Source organism: Eptatretus burgeri, chromosome 16, assembly GCF_056783735.1.
Source record: "Eptatretus burgeri isolate ZD-2024b chromosome 16, Ebu_testis_v1, whole genome shotgun sequence".
Taxonomy (NCBI): domain Eukaryota; kingdom Metazoa; phylum Chordata; class Myxini; order Myxiniformes; family Myxinidae; genus Eptatretus; species Eptatretus burgeri.
Genome location: NC_140976.1, coordinates 22,028,911 through 22,046,677, shown reverse-complemented (window position 1 = coordinate 22,046,677; position 17,767 = coordinate 22,028,911). Strand labels below are relative to the sequence as shown.

The 17,767-nt window shown below is 42.0% G+C and overlaps 2 protein-coding genes across 5 annotated transcripts in view; both read left to right on the top strand.

The window, feature by feature from the left end:
• LOC147010693 (rho GTPase-activating protein 20-like) overlaps positions 1-8,943 on the top strand; it is a 76,160-nt gene extending 67,217 nt beyond the window's left edge. For all 4 annotated transcript variants that reach the window (XM_085859328.1, XM_085859327.1, XM_085859329.1 and 1 more), the window contains 2 exons: positions 440-557; positions 6,048-8,943. In XM_085859328.1, coding sequence (XP_085715454.1) covers positions 440-557; positions 6,048-7,486 — 1,557 coding nt within the window. In that variant the 3' untranslated portion in view covers positions 7,487-8,943. The remainder of the gene's footprint in view (positions 1-439; positions 558-6,047) is intronic.
• Positions 8,944-9,954: 1,011 nt separating this feature from the next.
• LOC147010692 (radixin-like) overlaps positions 9,955-17,767 on the top strand; it is a 72,737-nt gene continuing 64,924 nt past the window's right edge. The window contains exon 1 of the mRNA XM_085859331.1: positions 9,955-10,080. Within this exon, the coding sequence (XP_085715457.1) occupies positions 10,069-10,080 (12 nt within the window). The 5' untranslated portion in view covers positions 9,955-10,068. The remainder of the gene's footprint in view (positions 10,081-17,767) is intronic.

Sequence of the window (17,767 nt, the reverse complement as noted above, 5' to 3'; positions counted from 1 at the left end):
ACCCCTCAAAACATCACTTGTTTTGTGTATGACCTCTAAGTGCTCAGATGGGAATGCCATACACTCTTACCCAAATTACATTTATAATGTTGTATTGATAAACGATTAATGTAACATTAATTTTCATAATTTTCTGAAGATATACCATAGGATTGTTTTCTACCGTACTCCAAATAAACTTTCGTTGTTTTAGACAGTACTGTATATGTATGGATTGACTCATCCCATCAGCCAGAAGTATCTAATGACATATAATTACTAATTTTTATCTAATTACAAAGTATCCTAATGCTAAGTATTAATTTATCTCATTACTAATTATTAAGAAGTTAGCCAGAAGTATATAATTATTAAGTATTTGTTAAGATTTTAACCAGAAACTGGAGCCGCTCGACTGCTCTGCTACTCTGATGTCCATCTTTTGTCTCATGCCTTACAGCAAGCTGCAGCTATTCAGTTCCTGATTGAACATTGTCACACCACTTTGGGAAAGGATGTGGAATCACTTCTGGGACCAGAATCTGAAACTGCTTCAGATGGTGATTCATCGGACATAGGTGTGGGGAGGGGGTTGGGGCAGTTGTGCTGAAAGTTACAAACTTAAAGGGATTTTGCAGTTGTACCCTCCACTTACCTATGATAAATATAATTTTGAATCAGTCGTGTAGTTGACAGACTATTTGGGTAAATCTTGAAAATCTTTCTGGATGAAACTTGAACTTAACCAGTCATTAATTCAATCATTTATATTAGATTAAGGATTAAGACATTGCACAATGATCTTTTTTTATTTGTATGACTCAAATTTGCATAATCCTTCTATATCTGTGAATATATTCATATTTATATATTAGCAAATACAACCCGTCGCTTCGCTGATGGACAATAAAGTGCGTGGGGGGGGGCAGTAAGAGGGAGATGGGGAGAGAGAGGAGAGAGAGGAGAGAGACAGACAGATGAGGAGGAGGAGGGGGAGAGGGGGAGGGGAGAGAGGGAGGGGAGAGAGGGAGGGGAGAGGGGGAGGGGAGAGAGGGAGGGGAGAGGGGGAGGGGAGAGGGAGAGATGTGTGGGAGGAGAGCGCTGCATTTTATTAAGCCGCTGTCACACCTTGACGATTTAGCCAGCGTATGCCGATTTATGAAAAATTTGTCGAAAACGCTGGCACACGTCGAATACGTTATTGGTACGTTTTGTATACGTTAAGAGCATGCTGAAAAACACTGCCATACGTCGTAGTACGCTGGCTTTAAACGTTGTACTTTTGGGTTGACTTCAAATTTTTGCATGCTTGAAATTTTACGACGTATGCCGGCGTACGATTCACACGTTCCGCTACGCTGGCCATAAGTTGTAGGCATGTTATGCGATCGTTGACACACGTCGACACACGTTACTTGTAAGTTACTCATAAATCGAAACACGTCGAGGTAATGTTTCGCGTACCCGAAACTTATTTCTAACCTGAGTAACGTTTTGTAAGCACGCTACACGAACGTTGTTCACACTTCGCAACACGTTACTTCAAAAAAAGGTAGACATATTTGACGTCTTCAGGACGACAACAGAACTTAATGAACACGTTTCTAACTTCCAGATACCGTATAATGGCGTATTGGCAGCGATTACGGGAATTGGTATATAAAAAGGGGCTTCGCAGGAGGAACCCGTCTTCTTTTTAGACTTCGTGGTGAGTACATGTCCATGTCATTCCGAGAGATGGAGGATACGGCAAGGCTGAGACGACAATACCTACCTGTCCTCCAACATCAACATGGCCTCATCGAGTTGACGCTGCACCAGTTGCGTGCCAATAGAGCCGGGAGAAGAAGACCTGAACGGAGGAGAAGGAACTGGGTCAGACCATGGATCGGGAGGCGACGCCATTATGGCATATATGACCAGCTCATGGTGGAACTCCGGAACGAGGACCATGCATCCTTCATCAACTTCCTGCGAATGCCCCCAGCGATGTTCGACGAGCTGCTAGCCAGAATGGGTCCAAGGATAACCAAGCATTATTATTAAATCATTTCAATAGTCCTGTGGAAGCGATTTAACTCGTTCAATGGAAACTATTTCAATTGCCGAGCACCAGCGTCCAAAAACAAGAGGCGAGTGACAGACATTTATTAAAAGTGAAGTTGCAGCCTATGAATAGAAAACCTCACATAATTTAATCGTCGACGATACGCTGCCACGCGATGCATACGTTGGACCAGCGTTTCTCAACCTTTTTACCCTTGTAGAACCCTTGAAATAGTTTTCATGTCTCAGGGAACCCCTGCATAAAAATTATTATCTACCATTATTAATATCTAGCTCTCTTGTATTTTTATCGTAGTTCACGTGGTAAATATAATATATTTTTTTGGATACCTGGTTTCAGAAAAAAATGACCCCCTTTTTGTCAAATTTATTGGCAATGAAAAAAAAAACATACTGCTCGTTTATGAGACCTCACACCGAGGTTTTAATTCACAAAAAAAAAAAAAATTGTTTTGTTTTGTTTGAAAACGTCATTTTTGAAAGTGTTTGTCAACCCCGAGTCTGTTTGACAATTAAAAAACACACCTCGTGTAACTTGATCAACAAAACTTAAACAAATAAAGCTGAAGCAATAAAGGTAAACAGAAGAACTAACCTAGAGAGAAAGAGAGAGAGAGAGAGAGAGAGAGAGAGAGAGAGAGAGAGAGCGAGAGAGAGAGGGAGAGAGAGAGAGAGAGAGAGAGAGAGAGAGAGAGAGAGAGCGCGAGAGAGCGAGAGAGCGAGAGAGCGCGAGAGAGCGAGAGAGCGAGAGAGCGAGAGAGCGAGAGAGCGAGAGAGCGAGAGAGCGAGAGAGAGAGACAGACAGACAGACAGACAGACAGACAGACAGACAGACAGACAGACAGAGACAGATAGATATTCCGCGCTAGGAAGCACAGAGAAGATAGATGGACACCGTGCGTGCGTCCCGTACTTGAGTCAGTCACTCAATGATACACGAATCCGCCGTGTACAGGACGTCCACTAACCAGTGAGGGCAGTTTCACACTGGCGCCATATAGACATCGTTAAATACATTCCTTATGGTTGTTATAATTGTAAATAATAAGAGGTTGAAGCCTCTATTATAATAACCAAGGAGTTTCCAACAATATGCCGTACGTGTATAGTAAAATTACGAATATTAAATCAAACAAAAACTACTCAAAAATACATTAGCCTATTTATTAGTTTCTCGCGGAACCCCTAGTGACCTGTTGCGGAACCCTAGGGTTCCGGGGAACCCCGGTTGAGAAACACTGCTTTAGACTATCATTGGGCATAGGTTATGGACGCCTAAAACATGCTAATCAATCGTTGGTATAACTTACCTATAAGTTATCGAAGCGTTCTGTGTTCATTACTAGTACATTATGCATTTGTCCAAGTCGTTTTGAATACTTTTAAAACTGAAACAAAAAAATAGTTCATCGTGGGAATGAGAAAAAAATTAGCCGAAAATAACATCGAACAATGGTGCAAAGTCGTCTCCTATTCGTGGACGCAACGAGGATCCATCATCACCCACACCCTCCCCATCACGCTCACCTACTACTACTACTACTACTACTACTACTACTACTACTACTACGACGACTACTACTGACACGCTCACCTACTACTACTACTACCAATACTATTACTGCTACTACTACTGACACGCTCACCTACTACTACTACTACCAATACTATTACTGCTACTACTACTGACACGCTCACCTACTACTACTACTACCAATACTATTACTACTACTACTACTGACACGCTCACCTACTACTACTACTGACATGCTCACCTACTACTACTACTACCAATACGACTACTACTGACACGCTCACCTACTACTACTACTACTACTGATACTACTGATACTACTGACATTGACATCTACTCAACATGGAGTCTGGAACACTGACGGGTTCCTCTTGTGAAGCCCATTTGTATATACCAATTCCCCTAAACGCTGCCAAATCGCCATTACACGGTAGATGTAAGTTAGATACACGTTCAGTAAGTTCTGTGCTCGTCCGGAAGACGTCAATCAAATTCGTCCACATACGACAATGTGCGTTTGAGATACGTTACACATAGGTTCAAAGCACGTTACTCATAGGTTAAAAATTAAGTTTCGGGTATGCTAAACATTACCTCGACGTGTTTCGACTTATGAGTAACTTACAAGTAACGTGTGTCCGACGTGTGTCAACAATCGCGGAGCGTGCAGAGAACTTATGCCAGCGTATGCGGAATTTGTGAGCCATACGTCGAGTACGTTGTAAAATTTTCAGCATGCTTGAAATTTCACGACATACTAGACGTACCACGGAATATGACAGCGTACTTCATTGTTTTTCAGCGTGCTCCTAACGTATACACAACGTACCCATACCGTATTCGACGTGTGCCAGCGTTTTAGACACATTTTTCATAGGTCGGCATACGCTGGCTAAATCGTCAAGGTGTGACTGCGATGTTGACACTTCCAATTTTCAGGCGGTTATGATTTAAATCGGCGTGCGGCAGGTTTTTAACAGGCTACGCCACGAGTTCGTCGGCGATACGTGCAGTGCGCTATGCCTAAGTTGAACTATCGTTGGGCATAGGTTGTGAACGCCGACAACAGGCTAAGCATTCGTTGGTATAAGTTATCTATAACACAACGAAACGTTCTGTGCCCGTTACTAATACGTTATGAATACGACCAAAACTTTTTTTCAAAACCTCAAAACTTCAGCATACGCCAACGTTTTACATACATTTTTATACGTTGCCATTGCTGGCTAAAACGTCAAGGTGTGACAGCGCTTTTAGGAGGGGGAGTGAGGAGGGGACAGAGTGAGAGAGAAGGGTGGGGGGGAGAAGGAAAAAAAACAAAGACAGGTGAGGGGTGGAGGTGGGGTTAGCAAAGAGAATGATATGTGATGCTTAAAGACCGAACACGAAAAGAAAAGAAAATGTCAGAAAGGCTGTACATACAACAACACAACACTGTAAAGTAATCCACTGGCACATCTGCAAAAACTGATAATCCAGTTCCAAAAATTTGTTGGAAAATGAACCAAAAGCAATTACTGAGAACATCGAAGTTCCGCTCACATACGACCTAATGATCCCATTGGGCATGAACATCGAAAACAAAGCATTGTGACCAGATATCACACTTAGGTACAAAAAAAGAGAAGACCGCATTGTTAAGTGAGGTGTTAATACCGGTGATTTTGGACTAACGATGCAGAAATCAGGAAAATGACCAAATACCACGACCTCAAGAATGAAGTGAAAATATCCTGGAAGCTGAAGAATGCCAAAGTTGTACCAGTGACGACAAAGAACCTCATGGGAATGATGAACCTCACAGAGCCTCACAGAAGATGAACCTCACAGAGCTATTAAAAAAACATCCCTGGGAATATCACTACAAACGAACTACAGTAGAAAGCCGTCCTGGGCTCAGTAACGATCCTGAAGAGAGCCCTCGGCACAAAACTTGGAGAACAGAAAACTTCACAGCTTTGTCCATGAATTGTGACCCCTTACCGAAATGAAGGTGGATACTTTGAGCCCTCCCTGGGAGGACTCCATTCCACATTCTGAAACTCCATATGTAGACACACACATACACACACACACACACACACACACACACACACACACACACACACACGTACACACTTTGAGACCTGCCAGGTCTTTGTTTCACCTCCTGAAACCAAGCCACATGTGGAGATAGCAGGCAACAACAGCAGCTTGGACACGCGCGCACACACACACACACACACACACACACACACACACACACACACACACACACACACACACACACACACACACACACACACACACACACACACACACACACACACACACACACACACACACACACACTTACAACACACACATTACCTTTTATTAGTTGAGATATATATGTATGTTTTTTGTGTTATCGGTTGTTTAACATTTAATTTGTTCATTTCTGGGATTAATAAGCCTAAAAATGTAATACGGTTGTGCTCTCTTCTAGGACTCTCGTCTTTGACAAAGAGATGCTCTTTTTATGAAACTCTGAAGATGTGGGCACCAGATAAGCGCAACTCTTCCCCACTGCTCTCTGAATGCCTGCAAGCCCTGCAATCAAACCTCGGGTCCTCTGCTGACTCCGAACTTCTCTGCAGGGTTTTCCAGTTAATGTCTCTTGGGGACAAAGCATCACCTGAAGAGCTGAAGTCCAAGGAGACCAAGGACTCTGGAGTGAAGGCTGAGTCATGTCAGCCTGGTCCTGAGACATGCAAGTGCTGTGAAGGGGGTGTCCACAAAACGAGCCAATATCCGGAGGAAGGTGACTCTGAACATGCTTTACAGGAAAGCAATTTACGGCAACTAAAGCTCCTCCATCTTGTTTCAACATTGGGCCAAGGCGAAGAAAATGACCAATCTTGTTTACATCAACATTCCGAGGCAATAGATTCTGAGCTAACAAAGGAAGACTTAGCAATTCTTGCAACTGCAAAGCAGTGGATGGGATCGCTGGACTTTTCTGTTGGAACATCCACATCTTCACTCAGCTCCAATGACAGCTTCCTGACTGAGACATCAGAATTATCTTGTTCTGGTGTTTCTCATGCAGGACCCAACAGCAAAGTGTATAAATCAGGAAAATGGTTCAATCGTTCTTTGGACTCTGCAGCAAAGTTCCATGAGGGTTTTTCCTGCCCAGTGTCTCCTGTCGGCAGGCCACAACGTAGCTTGTCTGCCGTTGAGCCTTGCACTGTGGGGCATGTGGACGGTGAGGAAAGGGTATACACATTTGACCCTTCCTCAATTTTCTACAGCAGGTCTTCATCACTTTCCCTAAGCTCTGTCAACCAGAGCCCTCTCTGTAGCCAAGGCAAAGGAACGGCTTCTTCTGAAGGCACCAAAACATGGCATTCCCCATCATCTGAAGCACCATCAACTCCGACAAGTCCATTGCCTTGCAGTGGTACATCATGCAGTGAAGAATCATCTAAAGCTCCTTGTTGGCTCAAACTTGGCTCTTACTCATTGAAGAAGAATAGAAATGGCAAAAGTGGCAAAAATGTGTCAAACAAAGACAGACAAAAGATCCCTTCAAGCGAAAACTGTACTCCAGCCCGCCAGAGTTTCGAACTTGGTGGATGCAAGACACTCCAAAGGGACAGCCGGAAAAAGAAAGCTGCATTGAAGAACGATAACACTCGTATCCCTTGTTCCCTTTTTTATCACCAGGACCTCATGACCTCATTGCCAAATGAGCCTGTGGTTTTGTACGGCGCCAGACACGTTGGTTCACCATCCCTGTGTCGGCAAAATGGCACTGACAAACAGGAGAGTATTGGCAGCATATCTGCACAGGACAACATAATCGATAGCTCTGGGATCTCTTCCAGTACAAAGTCAAATACGTGTGTTTCAATGGTTCCAGATGATATTGGAAATAAATGAGACACTGTCTCATTCAAATGTGGACAATGATGTGGGTATAACATGACAGCCGGCCATTAGGATGGGTGAAGCGATGGGCCTTGTAAAACTTGTCTTTTCACTTTTGAGTCATGTGGAGAGCCAGAAGCTTGGTTTGAGCTGTCCACTTACTAAATAGGTGAAAGATATTGCCAAGTTTTGCTCGAGAGCACAACCACAGCTTTTAAAGTGAAGGTGGTGGTGGAGGTCCAATAACCCAATGCAGGTCATTCGGTTGCCACAGTAGCATCTCTATGGGTGAATAGACCCAGTGATAGCCATCTCTTCTTCTGGGCCAGATTGCTGAGCAGGCATGAGAATTTAAACCACACAAGTGAGAGCAATGTAACAACATTTTACCCAATCCACCACCAAGCCAGTCGTTAAGGTGAAACAAAAGTGAAATTTCAAACTCGGGAAGTTCATCAATCTTTTAACATTTCTCACCGTTATTACAGAAATCCCACCAGTGAACTGCGTTTTGACCATCAAATTGGATCTTGACGTGTTGCATTGCATTTCTGGATGGCAAAATGAATGTCGTCGGTCCAGTATGCTGAGTGGCACAGTTCCAGCATCGAATAAATTTCAGTTTTACTGAAAGAAATCGACAAACATGATGCACACTTCCTCCGTTCTCAACGCAATGTAGTGTTTTATTTGTAACTCGGTCGAATTAATGTCACAGCCTCGACCGATCACGTGACTTGCGGAAATTCGAATTCGGTGTGCGTGGTCCGTCATCTTCAAATTCAAATTTAAATTCCGCTTTATTTATGGCATCACGGCCTGTTATCTTCAATTTCTCTTCCCATAATTACGATGATTTAAAAAAACAAATAACTTTTGGACATGTAAAGTGAAATTGGAGATCTCATCATTCTGACCCTCATCTCGTTGACTTGAGAAGGTGATTTCCTTTACGTCGCAGCTTCACCACAAAGTGTGTTTCCCAGCTCACACGGAACACACCCATTGTAGGTCCACTTATGTCCCCTGTCATGGCACGACTTGCAGAACCCTTATCCGCTTGACAAATTCCCAGCCATTGTTTAAAATAAATAAACAAATAAATAAATAAAACTCAAGAAAAGAGACTTCTCAGAGAATGATAGTATACAATGCTGTTGTATATGGTATTTAATGATTTATGATAATATTTTGATATTTTTTTCACCAACATGTGTGTTTTCTTTTGGTTTATTTTCGTGTAAATTTGAGTTTGTTTGTTTTGGGGGTTTTTTTTTTGCTTGTTCTGTATGCAATTTTGAATAATTTTTAAAATCTTTAATTATGTGTATTTTTTTTTTCTTCTATTGGCTGGATTAATTATTGAGTTGCAAGAAAATTACCTGAATGTTAATCAAGGTGACTTGCTGTTTAACAGCAAAGGGCATGCATTGATCGAATAAACTCGTCCCTTTTTAAAAATTCTTTCACGCTGACGTCCAATGTTCTTATTTTATGCTTTGAGGGCAGTTGCATTTTTGCTTTTATAAGTGTCCGCTGGTTGGTGTTCGGGTTCGAGCGATTGTCAGGATATCCCACATTCAACATTCTGAGGTTCAAGCCACCATCTTGATTTTTGGTGCTGTCTGAGCTCGGTGCTGCATCTTGGAGCACACAGTCTTCAGAAGGGGGACAGTAAGCTGACTGTCTCGTTTGCAATAACTGGTGAGTTTTGGATCCCATGGCATGAACCCATGAAGCAGACCTTTGAGTCTTATCATACTAACACTAATATATTTTAAAATATAATTATTGTATAATATTGCCAGGGGCATCGAGAGCCAGCACGGGCAACCCCCCCCCCCCTCCCTTCGATGCCCTGAATATTGACAATGGGCTAAGACCCATACAATAAATAAACATGGTTCTCCTTTCAAAAATTCCCATTATTTGTTTTGAGATATGACAGAAATCCAATGAGATTTTCATCAGATCCCTTGAGAAATTATCTTCGAAGGGAATTTCTAGTGTTGGACAAAAGCATGACCATTCAATTCTCATTTTTAAAAAAGTTTTTTTTTTTACAACGTAAAGGTTACTGGTAGTAGTTTCTCAATGAACCTTGGAAACCAGATAATGAGTTTTACATTGAAAGTTCCTTCTTGGCTCAAACTTTTTTTTCATAACTTTTTTTTTTTTCCCCAGAAGCTATGTCTGAGAAGTTCACCACATAATTAATGGAGAAGATATACTTTGCAGCTTTTGTCCAAATTTTGGAGGGATCGAATTGGTGGCCATCTAAATTGTGCGATGTGTACCTTCTGCATTGTTGATGACACTTCTGATCCCATCCCACCACTTGGTAACTGCCCCTGGGGCAGTTATAAAAATTATAAAAATAACTCTGCAGCAACCCTGGGGTGTGGTACCCATTTCCCACACCCTGTAACTCTACGTTGCCGCGTCAGCAGATCTGACCCCGCCCATTCACCTGTGCTCCCCCCCCCCTCGTTTAAGGTGACTGCATTGTTGAAACGTTGCCATTCAGAGCGAGGTCTCTCTGTGACATTTTTCAAGTGCCACCTGTTGGGGAGGGACTTCTCTCAACAAGCAAGATGCCGAAATCGGTGGGTTCATCGTGTTATTAAAAATCATTTATTTATCCATATTTCTGTGAATATTCGTTATGAAATGTCTGAAATGTTCAATTTTTTCAAAGTTATAATTGTGATATCATGAATGATGAGGTTTAACAAGAGTATGACCTCATGAGCAGGTTGCATTACAGGTACTTTAAAACATACGTACATCGTCAAACAATGTCTAAATGTACATTACACATGCATATAGACATCATTTGATAATACATTTTACACACACCTGCTGGATATGCCTCAATTCGATACTTCGAGCAAAAGTTGCAAGGAAATTCTTCCCGAGTTGTGTTAATACTCTCCTCCTTTGTGTCAATGTTTCGTTTTTGGAAATAGTTAGTCATTTGTAAAATGTGTGCAAATTATTGTCATAACCCATTCATTCCAACATGAGAAAAACCAATTCACAGCAGAATCAATGACCACATTACGCAGGTTTTACTGTGTATTGAAAAGGTGTTGAAAGTTTGTTGTTTTTCATTCGAGGCATGTATCGATGGTAAAACCTGCTTTGAATGGCCATTCCTTGCATGTGCAGCTACTTTAAAGTTTGGCAGGAGACGAACTCTTTTACAACTGCTTTTGCCGGAATTTAAACTCGCCCCTTGGGAAGTTATGATTACGGATGTTTTTACAGCTGTGATCCCTTACCCATGTTATGCTCGAGCATACATTTCTGTAAGGGACCGGGGGGGGGGGGGGAGGGTGAAGGATGGATAACATCTTCATAAGTTAGGAGATCACATGACCTTTCCCTTCGTTGTCTGAAATCGATATTCCTGATATCAACTGCTGTTCTGCGCATCTCCTGAGTATTCTTTGAATCGCATCCATTGTGCTGGTGTTAAGCCGGCCGTCTCACTTTCTTGCAAACATAAGAAAAAACTTTTGGACAGGTCCGTGTGCATTGCTGATACATTACACATTCATATTTAAATGAGGTTAATTTATTTTTAATTTCTTTTAATTTTTTTTGCTCGTTGAACAATTACCATATTCTTACAGCCTCAGGTATTTATCTTCACAATCTGTGTTTGCCTTTTTGACAAGTTAAAAGTGACTGCATATTTGACAGGTGGATGAATTATATAACAATCCGCATGATGTAGTTTTTTTGTTGTTTTTTTTTTGAACATGACAAGATTCTGAAATGACGTGCGTCAGATTTTGGATGCGTAATACAGATGGCCGTCACTAATATGATATTCACTGATATCACGGATGCTGATTCACGCAAGGAGCTTTTGGCCACGTAAGGAAGGTCGCCGCATAGAACATTGACGACAAATACAGATGGCCGTCACTAATATAATATTCACTGATATCACGGATGCTGATTCACGCAAGGAGCTTTTGGCCACGTAAGGGAGGTCGCCGCATAGAACATTGACGACAAATACAGATTGCCGTCACTAATATGATATTCACTGATATCGGGGATGCTGATTCACATAAGGAGGTTTTGGCCACATAAGGAAGGTCGCCGCATAGGACATTGACGACAAATACAGATTGCCGTCACTAATATGATATTCACTGATATCGGGGATGCTGATTCACATAAGGAGGTTTTGGCCACATAAGGAAGGTCGCCGCATAGGACATTGACGACATGACACATCATTTACCATATCACATCAGAGATGCACACCAGAATTCTAAGGCAAAGAATAAGATAGAAAACAACATGTTTGTTCAACGTGTGGCTTCCAATGCACGCAATGTGGTTTTGTCCCACAATTGGTGTCATGTGACCTGCTGTGCTCTTGTTTGAAAGAATTAATTAATGGATCATCAAATTGAGAGGAAAAGTTCAAAATTAGGCCTTCATGCTTCATCGTTATACACCAAATCAAAAATTCTACCTCTAATCCCAAATAACATACTAACTTAAACACAAATCTTCTCAGTCACTTTCTTTTTCACTGGTGTGTGTGTGTGTGTGTGTGTGTGTGTGTGTGTGTGTGTGTGTGTGTGTGTGTGTGTGTGTGTGTGTGTGTGTGTGTGTGTGTGTGTGTGTGTGTGTGTGTGTGTACACATATATGACAATTTATACAATATTGTTAATTCACTGAACCTACATGCGATTCAGCGATGTAGTTATGTACCCTGTGTGGTGGATTTAATACCCTGTGGATTCTCAAAGTCACTGGAGCTGGACGAGGTAAAACGTTCTGGCAGTTTGCTGCCTGATGGGACAATGAGAAAATCGGTTTGGTTGGTGTAGCTCAGGCAAGTATTGGAGAAAGTGACCATTTCCCATGATCTTTTGTGTTTGAAATTCCTTTTATACAGTACTTACGTAACTTACAGGGCATATTATGGTCACCAAGTCTTTAAAAGTGGAAAAACAAGGAATACATAGAAAAGCCTTTATCAGATCTGCATCAACCACATACCCGGAAAGGTGTTCAAAACTCGGTAAAACTCGTTTTATTATCCTTCCTTTGATGGTTTTGAGAATAGAATTTATTGTGATGGTTGTTTAGCAACCTATTTGTAAAAGAAATAACATTTGAACCGGGCAAACAGGTGTCCTCGTACATCAGATATCAAAGACAGCTTGCACACTTGTCAAGAGATCATGTCTGGATAAAGTGCATTCATTAATGAATGAGGTGGCCTAGGTAGGGTGCTGGCTAATTGGTAATGCTTCATATGCAGGTACAGAGTATCTTAAAAATAGATACGAGCTGGGGAGTTGTCCCTCTGGTATGCATGCTGGAATGTTTTTGTAGTCTTTCGCCTGTTTCCTTTTAACAAGTATTAAAAATATTCCTTCCTTTTTTTCCTTTTTTTTTACAAGCTTCATTGAATAATTTAATAAAGGTTAGCCGGGTAGCTTAAACCTTAAGAAGTACATGCACACTCGTCTTTGAGCTGTCTAACCTGAGTTTGAACCTCCACCCGGCTATAAACTGTCATCCTGATGCTTCACATGCAGGGAGAGGCATGAATGTGTGTGTCGTCCATTGGAAGGGTGGGCGTTAAGTCGTCGGTCCCGTCTGCCAGCACCGGTCGGTGGCATATCATGTTAAGATCCCACAATGTATTTCACAAACAGTAGCCGAGTTATCATTGGCACCATGACTAAGTTGCAAATCCTGGCCACCTTCAGTCATGCAACTCGGCCTGGCCAGATGGTTCATCAAAGTCGGGTTCCAAAGCTTTCCCCGACCGACCCCAAAATAAGATGGGAATAATTGAAACCGATAAGGAAGTAGTAGTCGATATAATAATTTAGTAAACTAAATATGAGACCCCAAAAGGATATTGGTTCACGAGTCAATAAGTGACCACTATATTCGTTATGGGTGTGTATCTGTCTGTCTGTCTGTCTGTCTGTCTGTCTGTCTGTCTGTCTGTCTGTCTGTCTGTCCCGAGCATAGCTCCGTGGGTTTTGATCCGATCCTGATAAAATTTGGGTGGGAGGTTTATATCATGAGCTAGTTGTGTTTTCCTGAGAATGGGCGTGGTGCGACCATTATGGGCAGAGCCACGCCCAAAAAACGTGTTTTTAGGGGCTAGCCGGTTTCAAGTTACATCTTCTCCGAGGGGGTTTGTCGAATCTGGCAGGGGTTTCGGTATTTGGTTAGCCCAATGGCACCTGTATAGCCCCACAGAGCTCGATTTTTCATTTTCATCCCAAGGTCAAGGTCACAAGGTCACGAACTTAGAAAATGTCAAAAAAATCAATAAATTGGGCATCGAGCTCCTTGGGTTTTCAACTGCTTCGAATAAAAGTTGGTATGCAAGTGGTGCTCTTCGAGTACTACAACTTTCATCATTTACGTTTTTCCCGATTCCCGCCAGTTTCCCCATGGCGTCCCCTCGAAGGTCAAAATATAAAAAAGGCGAACCATGTACATTGCTCGTGAACCATCGCCGTCTCCAGACTTGTCTTAATTCTTTTCCTTGTTTTTCCTTCAGCAGAGAAATTTAAAAATGTTTTGTAAAACAAAAACCACCTGTTGCGAGTTGTCTCAATATTAATTACAGCAGTGGCAGACTGTGGCAGCTCTGTGTAAAGTTTACAGTGCTGTTTATCCTGCTAGTCTTCTTCTTTATTTATTTGTTTTCCTTACAAGTTTAACTCCACTCAACATTGCCACAACAGTACGTGTGCTACTCCTGAACTTTAAAACTCTCACATATTTGTTTTTTTGGTTTCCAGTTGTAAAGAATTGAGAAGATGACAAGAGGATAGGAACACACCTATTTAACACGTACCTCCATTTCACAACCATGTATTTCATAACCACTATTATAAGGCAATCATTTCCTTCATTCGCACAATTGCTCAATAGAAAGAAAAAACAAAACCAAGTACAACGAGACGGTTTCATTTACTTTTCTTTTTTTTTTTCAATTTACCGATAATTTTATGGCCACGTTTCTTTTATGACGCTGTGCTTTTACTAATATAACCTGGCTGTTTTTCATTCACAATCCCCATTTCTAAAACTTTCATGCTGCAACCACCTCCAATGCAAAACCACATAATGTTGACCTCAATTTTTACAATGCTCAAATACCTTTTGTACCTTTTTAAAAAAAAATTTTACAGGTACGAATTGGCTCGTGGAGTAGCCGGGGCCAGATTAACCTTTTGCTGGCCTGGCACCAAACAAATTATGTAGATAAAATGTAAACTGCAACAACATGACAAAATGGATTGTGTGGCACATAACTATATATTATCCACCTTTCAAATCGTTTTTTTTTTTTTAATGTGGCATGAAATTACATGTATATGTTCTTCACTTAAATGTATTGCTTTGCTCAGATTTAAAAGCAATTTTAATCATTACGGGTCCCTTTTGAGTACGGACCCTCAGCTGAGTTGGCGTTGGCGCCACTGGAAACCCTACCCAGGGAGTAGCTGTAACATCAATCACACACACTTTCAAATAGGATCACGAGGTGACGCCAGACTTGACTTCACACAAGCACAGCCAGTGGTCTTGGGAGAAATTAATTACTTGTATCCATTGGCAAAAGGCGCTATATAAATACAATGATTGTTGTATTGCTTTCCGGTGTGCTCTGGGTGCTGGTGATGCCATGTTGTGTTGTTGCCTTTCTCTCCACAGCCAGTTGGGCAATTAAGGAGGATTGTCTGATTAAAAAGCATATGGTGCAATACGTGACTTTCAAAATGACGGAATCTATCCCCAGAATGCTCGACGCGCATGCACACAAACCCACAGGAAGGATCGGTCTTCAGGGCACCGTAAAGTATATGGTATGTGTGAGATCAGGATTGTTGCCTGAAATGGCTCACAAAGCTTTTAAAAGAAGCTGAAAATACTTGGAAAAGTACCTGAGAGAAAGGGCTGTGCCTCTGCGCAATGAAAGACTTGAAGAACTTTCTCAGCTATCCGAATCGGCAGCTGCTCATACTGGATTAGGTGCTTCTCAACACTGATGGGAAGGACGTATCTCGAGCCTGTTAATGTACATTGTAAGTTTAAAATGATGATATTTACCATTAATCATGTTGGGAGACGTAGAGAGGGGTGGTGGTGGGGGGGAGAGCTATGGGAGTTGTGAGGGTTGTTATAAATATATTGTAAGTTTGGTTCCAGGGTGCAGAAGAAATTATACTAGATTTTTGCATCTGCTGCTAAAAGGAGAAGTGTGTGTGTGTGTGTGTGTGTGTGTTTTATATATATATACATCCACTCTGACCACTTGCTTGTACAAACAGGAAATTGTCGGAACTCAACACCTCTTATCCACAGATATTTCTCGTATTTCCTATATTTCCGTGAGTCCGATTTGCATTCAGGAATGGAACAATTATGGTTAACCATTTTAGAAATCTCCACTCTTTCGTCTAAATGCTGAAAATTAAGTTGAAAAGACGATTTGAATCACAAATTTTGCGCAATCAACGGCAGGTTCAAAGTGCCCGTCGAGCCGAACCGAGTCATTGAAAACACACAGAGTGCGTGCGGAAAAGGGCCTCGTTTAGCATCCATATGTCGTTTCAAAAGTTCTGTATTGCTTGCATGCGCAGATGGTGTAAGGGCACATTGAAAACAAGGTACCAATGGACACCTTAATAGTACACAAAACATTACCTTTTTCATTTACCAGGAAAAATCTTTAATGCCTTTTAACTATGTTTAGACCGCTTAAACGTAATATATTCGTTGTAATAATGAGCTGACGAGATCATTATTGGCTTTTCCATTAAAGGACATGCACAAGTTTCCCCCAGAGAATGTACGTGACAAGTATTCCTTTAACTCTCGATGTAAATATAATTTATTTGCTGGCAGGGCATCAGTGCGTCCACACTTAATTACACAACGTTGCTCAATATCCAAGGCAGCACCTGTCACAAGAAAGAACAAAGACACGGCTGCATAAGTTTACATAGGACATGAAACTCCACCTTCGTGCTTTGTAATGAGCATTCCGGCTTGCAATACAATGTCAAGTTGGTTTTACAATGAAACAGGGCCTTGTAATTGTACTGTCCTTCTCTTTTTCAATGAAACAGGCCTTCGTTTTTTTCCTGTGCAGCACAAGGCTGCAAGTAGCATCATTGACTGAGGGTGTGGTAATGCTGCTGATGCAGTGCCCCTGTAGGTTGGAGTAGTAATTTGGAATTTCGACAGGATGCCGGGGATAGCTCCCATACTCTTTGTGAAGGAATACTTGGTCTATAATGTCCACCAACTTATTCCGGCAGATGCGGTGCCCAGTTTAACGTCCATCCGAGGGACGGCACACACATTCATTAATCACCCTGCCTGTGAAACACCGACCGGGATAACAATTCATAACTGGGTTGAGATTAAAACTCAGGCGAGTCAGCTTAGAGCGAGTGTGGGTACCTCTCGGCCATCCTGCCGTGGAGTGGAGATGCATTGCTTTGTCACGGCTGAAAACATTTTTCAATTCTCTTATGCCACGGAGACTTTTGCCTGCTTTAAAATTATTGTAGTTGCCCTCAATGAAGTTGTACTTCGGACATGTTTTTTAGTCTTTTCTTCACTCAATATAATTGTTGGACTTGCGTTTTATAGGGGAACTTGAGGGAGAAAGGTGGGGGGTGGGGTTCACGACTTGCATTTGGTAGGGGGAGGTGAGGGAAAGCAGGGGATGGGTGGGGGATGGTCCCCTTCTGCCGGCATTAGTACAGGATTGAACAAAATGGGGTATGTTAAAACAGCACATTCAAATGGGTCATACTAAACAATGCCAGGACACCACCCGGAGACATCCGTGGGAAGTGGGGGGAGGGGGTAGGGGCTTTGTGAGGACGTAAGCATGAGAAGGGAAGGAAGAGTGTTTTCCTTCTATCGTTGAAAAAGCTGTGCCAGTGTTTGTGCCTTTATTTAATTTCCACACATGGGATAAGCTCTCGAATCTCTTAACCTGAGCCAATTGTGGCATTGATCTGAGTCGCAGTTCGAAAAAAAGCATTCATTTATCCAATTCACACATTCTGTGACACCCTTCCTCTCCTTGACCTCCTGAGAGTTGTATGGTGGTGGATGGGGTTTTGGAGGAGGATAGTGTGAGGGGAGGGGAAGGGAAGGCAGTGTGAGGGGAGGGGAACATAAGGCAGCTTTAGCAGAGGGGAAGGCAGTGTGAGGGGAGGGGAAGGCAGCATGAGGGGAGGGGAAGGCAGCCTGACGGGAGG